Source organism: Otolemur garnettii, unplaced genomic scaffold (assembly GCF_000181295.1).
Source record: "Otolemur garnettii isolate 467f Iridium unplaced genomic scaffold, OtoGar3 scaffold00022, whole genome shotgun sequence".
In the NCBI taxonomy this organism is placed as follows: domain Eukaryota; kingdom Metazoa; phylum Chordata; class Mammalia; order Primates; family Galagidae; genus Otolemur; species Otolemur garnettii.
The window spans coordinates 3757020-3764878 of NW_003852417.1; the positions used below are offsets into that span (position 1 = coordinate 3757020).

Below are 7859 nucleotides of genomic sequence, written 5' to 3' on the forward strand. Positions count from 1 at the left end.
CAAAGTTTTACCTATTTTATTGACCTTTTCAAAAAACCAACTTTTTGATTTATTGATCTGTTGTATAATTCGTTTGTTTTCAATTTCATTTAATTCTGCTCTAATTTCGGTTATTTCTTTTCTTCTGCTGGATTTGGGATTGGTATGTTCTTTCTTTTTCAGCTGCTTGCCATTAAGTTGTTAACTTCCTCTCTTTCCGTTATCTTGAGGAAGGCTTGGCAATGCTATAAATTTCCCTCTTGGGATGCCTTTGCCGTATTCTAGAGGTTCTGATAACTTGTGTCTTCATTATTGTTTTGTCCTAAAAATTTGGTAATTTCCTTCTTGATCTCATCTCTGACCCACCTGTCATTCAGCATTAGGTTCCATGTTTTTGTATGAGACTGCAGATTCTTGCTGTTACTGAGTTCAACTTTTCTTCCATGATGGTCCAAGAAGATGCATGGAATAATTTCTATTCTTTTAAATTTACTGAGGTTAGACTTAAGACCTAAGATGTGATTGATTTTGGAGTATGTTCCATGGACTGATGAGAAAAATGTGTATTCAGTTTTGTTAGGATGAAATGTTCTGTTAGATATCTGATAAGTCCAGAAGTTGAATAGTTAAATTTAAATCTAATATTTCTTTGCTACGCTTCTTATTGGAGGATCTATCCAACACTGTCAAAGGAGTGTTAAAATCTCCGACTATGATGGAGCTGGGAGAGATCAAGTTGCTCATGCCTGTTAAGAGTATCTCTTATAAACTGAGGTGCATTCTGGTTGGGTGCACAGATATTTATAACTGAGATCTCATCATATTGAGTATTACCCTTAACAAATATAAAATGGCCATCCTTATCCTTGCTTACTTTTGTTGGTTTAAACCATATTGTATCTGTGAATAAAACTGCAGCACCTGCTTTTTTCTGCTTTCCATTTGCCTAGAATATAGATGACCATCCCTTCACCGTGAGTCTATATTTATTTTTTAAAGTAAGATGCAATTCTTGAATACAGCAGATGCCCAGTCTGAGTTTCTGTATCCAATCAGCCAATCCGTGCCTCTTTAGAGGACAATTTAAGCCATTCACATTGACTGAAATTATTGATAAGCCTGGTAAAATTTTGGGCCAGTGGCTCAAAAATCCTACTTTTTGTTTTCAAAAGGAGGCAGAGGAAAGCTTTAAATTCAAGATTGTCCTAGTGCCATTTTTAACTGAGAATCCCTTAAGTGTAGTCCAGTGCCAAACAACACAAGCAAGCACCACAGTAGTCTCAGAACCATTCAAACTTTAAATTCAACTAAGTTGACAACACCAGTAGGAATTTAAATAGTCTCTTCAAATAAGCCAAATTTCTTTCTCTGAAACAGCTTATTTGCTAAGTCCCTAGAAGGAGAGTTTGCCTAGGCAAATACCAGAATATAGTCTACTTTCAAAAGATCACAAAATACAACCTAATGCATCATCAGATCAGCCCAGCATTGGGACAACAGACAGCAACCTAGGACCATTAAGTATGGTACATACAAAGAGGTGGACCAAAACAAAGCAGGACATACCATGACATGAAACTAAGCATTCAAGATCAATGCACAGGATGGTCATCAAAAGAAGGCAATTCATGCCACAAAAAATTTGCACAGTAATTATTGTTTAAATTCAGAATTTACCAATTTTCATTTCATTTTTAGCAGTAAGGATATACATTGTGTACTATTAATCTATATTAGGGTCATCTTCTTCTAGAAAATAAGTCCCTTAAGTCCAATAATATATTTTCAAATCTAACGCCATTTTATATAACGCTATCAGCCATATTACATTAGTCTTGGAAACTAGATTTAGCTACATTTTTTCCCTCTCATCCCCAAGTTACTAGTTTCCTTAGCCAGAAGATATTTTTGTAACCCTAGTACTTTACGAATGAGAAAGCTTAGGAATAAAATCTGCCATGTAAAAAATGTCTGAAATACTTTAGCCTTTCAAATTTTGACTTGGTCAAAGAAAAGAAATAATTCAATTTGCCTCTGAGTTTTCAAAAAACTGAAATGATACTATGAAATATATTTATCTTAATAATTAAATGGTCAATAACTATACATATGATTCAATTCATTGGAATAACAAACAACATCTATATAAAAGAAGTAAATAGAATGGTTACAAGTTACAAAATCAATTACATCAACTAAAGAGTATCTGGAGTTGTCTATTACTAATAGAACAAATATACATGGTCTTATATTTAAAATATTTGTAGCAAATAAGATGGCTAAAAAGAATCCTAGAGTGGAGGCTGCTGAAGTTAAAAACTTCTTGTAACAGTATTTTCTAAATTCAAAAAAGTCTACTGAAGAAATATTTCTTAGCAATATACATTCTATTGTTTTTCAGGTTCTACTTACTCTATTCAATCACTGTGCCACTACACAGGCAATTAATTTCTTTATTTTCTCAAATTCTTAACTGAAATCAAGTGTTATGAGAAAAGTTTTGAAAAAAGAACAAGTTAAAATATTTACTTACCTACTAGCATCTCAAAAAGGAAAACACCTACTGACCACCAATCACATTCTCGCCCATAGTAACCATCGCCCCCTTGTGACTTCAGAACTTCAGGTGATATGTAGTCAGGAGTTCCAACTGCTGTATCACAATGCACCATGCCTGTCTAGGTAAACAGCACACATAAAGAAAAACAGATGCATGTAAAAACACACACACATAAATACAACTAATTCATTTATTATTAATGACACACAGTGACTACAAATTGCTACCAAGAGAACTTCATTGCTGACATGGCTTTTTGATACAGGGAATATATTATGAAATGCATAAAAATATCTGGATTATAAGAGATCAGAGATGATTTTCAACTCTGAAATACAGGAGGCTTCATCAATTAAAGAAGGAAACACTGATAAACTCTACAGAGATTCCATGCAAATCAAGAACTCTTGTTTCTTTTTCTCATTTCTTTTATATGTAATAAGAATTAGTTATAAGATAAGTATAAAATGTGGTCTTTAAGGCAGCTGACTTGGGGGAAAAAAAAGAATCACTAGAGAGACAAAGTGTTTTTTTTTTTGAGACAGAGTCTTATTTTGTCGCCCTCGGTAGCATGCCATGGCATCACAGCTCACAGCAACCTCCAGCTCTTGGACTTAGGTGATTCTCTTGTCTCAGCCTCCTGAGTAGCTGGGACTACAGGCGCCTACTACAATGCCCCGCTATTTTTTGTTGCAGTTTATCCAGGGCTGGGTTTGAACCCGCCACCCTTGGCATATGGGGCCAGCGCCCTAACCACTGAGCCACAGATGCTGCCCAAAAGCTTTTATAATCCCAACACAAACTGAAGCAATTAAGATGACAGAGGTCCAGGGGGTCAGAGGCAAGATGGCCAACGGGAGCCAGCTTTCCACCGAGGCTCACATCCAGAAGGAGAGTTAAAGGACAGAAGTTTAGCTAGTGAGTTCATGGTTTGGAGCTGAGCCAAAAGAGAAAGTTGAAGAACGGACATCAACCCTGCTGAGGCGAGCTGCCACCCCAAGGAAACAAACAATAGGTACAAAATCCATCACCAAACAGACAGGAGTCTCCTACCCCATGAGAACGGCTCGCAGTACACTTTCTACAAACAAGCGAGCAGAGTTCTGATATCCTCCTAATTTATCCCATGGGAGAGACCCTCTAAAAACCGGAACTCCTTCCCCAGAGAGGACCCACTAATACTAGTGGCACTCTCCCACCAGGCATAAAACTATATATATACTCTAACTTTAATTCTGAACTCCCAGCACTCCCCTCCACTCTCACCCCGAGATCTGGAAGACTGTCCCCCATGAAGTTGAGATTCTGGGGCAGTGTGGACAAGGCATGGACTGTTGCCGGTCTGTGCTGATTCTGCGACACAGGAGTAAAGAGAGGACTGTGATCCGAGAGAGAGAAGTGATGCCCATGGCACAGAGTGGCAGCAGCAGCGGTGGGAACAATAGGGCTCACTCCCCTGGGGATATTTTGGAGAGACACTCCCTGTCTCTCTGGCGAGGAGAGAAAGCCAGACCTCTAATCCCGTGGCAGCCACTGGCAGAACAGTTCTGGGACAGAAATGCAGGGTATGCCTGAGGCAGTATCTGCCTGAGCAGGGCCGAGCAGCAGCGGGGACAGAGACTAGAATATGCACGCAGAGAGATGGCATACTCTCAGGGCTGGGCTGAGTCAGAAGTGCTGTCTTAGTGAGGTAAGAAGCACCAGGCCCCCAGGGGAGCATAGCTGAGGCAAAAGCAAGTGAGGAAACAGCACCAGCCCAGGGAGAAGCAGAAAATGAGAGTTGTGTGCGTGTAGCAACCCAGGGAGAGGCAGGAATTGAGAGGTGAGTGTGAGCTCTAACCACGCCCGCCCCAACACAGTGCAGCAGAGACAGAGATGCCAGCTCTGTGAATACTGGTGCAATGGCAGCAGCACAGGGTGGGTTCACAGTTTTTGTGAACTCAACCAGCGCCTAGCCCCCAGGGGAATATAGTCGGGACAGAAACGCTAATTTTGCGAGAATATAAGTGGCAGCAACATCAATCTGGGGTGGCACTGAAACTGAGTGAATCGCCCCAGCTTCCATTAAGCACCCAAGGTTGTCAGGCTTCAGCTCCCCCTACTGGCTGATGGCAGAGTGCACAGTCTGGCCAAGGAGACAGATCTCCCGGTTACTCAGGCAGGCACAAACCCTTAGAGCATATACTCAATGGAGGTAACTAGGTCACAGCCCTGTGGGGTTACCAGTGACTGGGTGTGACAGAAGTGCAAGGTGCGGAAGAAGACATCAACCTTTCTGGACTAATTCAATTGCTCAGCAGGTCCTTCTGATTCCATGGAACACCGGAGCGAGTCATACTCAAGCTGCCTGCACACCCCTGCTTTCTAGTTGCTTGAGACCTTTTGAACTCTCCCACTTGAGACTGGGTGCTGACTGGAACAACTGATTTAGATCTCTTGAACTGGGCCAATGACCCAAGAACTATCCAAAGTGGTACCCTGGGTGTGTTTGGTTATGGGAAGGTTTGATTTTCCTTTTCCAGTTGTTGCCCATGGGGTGATGGGGTGACTTCGTTGCTGGTATTTCTCCACAGCTAAGACTTCAACCCAGAGTTATTGAATCACAAGGATTGGACAGAGACCAGCTGAAAACAAGACAGAGCCACTTAGCCCCACCACACCAAGCAAGTCCCCAGTGTCTCAGGCAGCAGCACTGTACAGGTCATTTGCAAAGCTCTAGGGGAAAAGGTAGAGACACCAGTCCCAGCTACTGGGCAAAGGGCTGGTCAGTCCCTAAGGAGCCACCGACCCAACTTCACCTTATGTGCTCATCTAGCCAACGGTATAAAATAATCATGGGGCAAAATCAGCAGAAAAACTCCAGCAAGATGAATAATCAGAGAAGATCAACTCCCCCAAGGAACAACATGGTGAACACACCAGAAGAATCCATTCATAAACAAATGGCTGAGATGTCAGAAATTGAATTCAGAATTTGGACTGCAAATAAGATTAATAGAATGGAGGTAAAATTGGAATTAGAAATTCAAGGAGCATTTTGAAAGTTGTCTCAAGAATTCAACGAATTCAAAGACAAAATCACCAAAGATTTTGAGACACTGAGACAAGAACTTGCAGCCCTCAAAGATCTGAGAATCTCTCAGTTACAGAATGAAGCAGGCAGAAGAAAGGATTTCTGACATTGAAGACAAAGCTTTTGAATGCTCCCAAACACTCAAAGAGGAAGAGAAGTGGAGAGCTAAAACAGATCATTCTCTCAGAAGGCTCTGGGATAATTCAAAGAAAACTAATATTTGACTTATACGAATTACTGAAGGTAACAAGGTTGCTTCGAAAGGCCCAGATACTCTACTTTAAGAGATAATCATGGAGAACTTCCCAAACATGCCAAGAGATTCTGAAATTCACATAGCAGTTTCAGAACCCCAGCATGACTCAACCCAAATAATCTTCCAGACACATTATACTTAACTTTGCCAAAGTTAATATGAAGGAGAAAATTCTGCAAACAGCCAGACATAAGAAAACCATGACCTACAAGGGGAAGAATATTAGAATGACTGCAGATCTCTCTACTGAATACTTTTAAGCTAGAAGAGGGTGGTCATTGACCTTTAACCTCCTAAAACAAAATAACTTTCAACCTAGAATCCTATATCCAACTAAACTGAGTTTCATTTATGATGGAGAAATTAAATACTTTAATGACATTCACATGTTGAAGAAATTTGTCATAACTAAACTAGCTCTCCAGGATATTCTCAGACCTATCCTCCATAATGACCAGGGCTATCCTCTACCACCAAAGTTAACTCAATCAGAAATTTTTGATCAAATCTCAACTTCCACAACGGCAAAAGGACTAAAAATGTCCTTTGGACTTTTGAAAAACTTGATACCCAAAATTCTACCAGGCTTATTAATATTCTCAATTAATGTGAATGGCTTAAATTATCCTCTAAAGAGGCACAGGTTGGCTGATTGGATACAAAAACTCAGGCCAGACATATGCTGCACACAAGCATCTCATCTTACCTTAAAAGATAAATATAGACACAAGGTGAAGGGATGGTCATCTATATTTCAGGCAAATGGAAAGCAGAAAAAAAGCAGGTGTTGCAATTTTATTCACAGATACAGTAGGCTTTAAACTAACAAAAGTAAGGAAAGATAAGAATAGTCACTTCATATTGGTTAAGGGTAACACTCAACATGATGAGATTTCAATTATTAACATTTATGCACCCAACCAGAATGTGCCTCAATTTATAAGAGAGACGCTAACAGACATGAGCAACTTGATTTCCTCCAGCACCATAATGGAGATTTTAACACTCCTTTGGCAGTGTTGGATAGATCCTCCAATATGAAACTCAACAAAGAAATTTTAGATTTAAACTTAACCATTCAATAATTGGATTTAACAGACATCTACAGAACAGTTCATCCTAACAAAATTGAATACACATTCTTTTCATTAGCCCATGGAACATCCTCCAAAATTGATCACATCTTATGTCATAAGTCTAACCTCAGCAAATTTAAAAGAATAGAAATTTCCCTTGCATCATCATCTTCTCAGACTATCATGGAATAAAACTTGAACTCAGCAACAACAGGAATCTGCAGTCTCATACAAAAACATAGAAGCTAAATAACCTTATGCTGAATGATAGCTGGGTCAGAGATGAGATTACCCCATTTTTGGAACAAAATGATAATGAAGACATGAATTACCAGAACCTGTAGGATATTGCAAAGGCAGTTGTAAGAGGGAAATTTATAGCACTGCAAGCCTTCCTCAAGACAACAGAAACCGAGGAAGTTAACAAGTTAATGGGACATCTCAAGGAAAAGGAAGAACATTCCAACCCCAAACCTAGCAGAAGAAAAGAAATAATAAAATTAGAGCAGAATTAAATGAAATTGAAAACAAAAGGATTATACAACAGATCAATAAATGTAAAAGTTGGGTTTTTTTTACAACAGACTCCTTAGAAATTAAAAAAAATCCTTAATGAATAATACAAGAAACTCTATTCTCAGAAATACAAAAATTTGAAGGAAATAAACCAATACTTGGAAGCACGCCACCTTCCTAGACTTAGCCAGAATGTAGTGGAAATGTTGAAAATCCCTATATCAAGTTCTGAAATAGTATCAACTATACAAAATCTCCCTAAAAAGAAAAGCCTGGGACCAGGTAGCTTCACATCAGAATTCTACCAAACCTTTAAAGAGGAACTAGTACCTATATTACTTAACCTTTTCCAAAATATAGAAAAAGAAGGAATACTACCCAACACATTCTATGAAGCAA

The 7859-nt window shown here is 39.3% G+C and overlaps 1 protein-coding gene across 2 annotated transcripts in view; it reads right to left on the bottom strand.

Moving 5' to 3' along the window:
• ROCK2 (Rho associated coiled-coil containing protein kinase 2) overlaps window positions 1-7859 on the bottom strand; it is a 163605-nt gene that overhangs the window by 49131 nt on the left and 106615 nt on the right. For both annotated transcript variants that reach the window (XM_003787398.3, XM_023511840.1), the window contains exon 6: window positions 2513-2657. In XM_003787398.3, the coding sequence (XP_003787446.1) occupies window positions 2513-2657 (145 nt within the window). The remainder of the gene's footprint in view (window positions 1-2512; window positions 2658-7859) is intronic.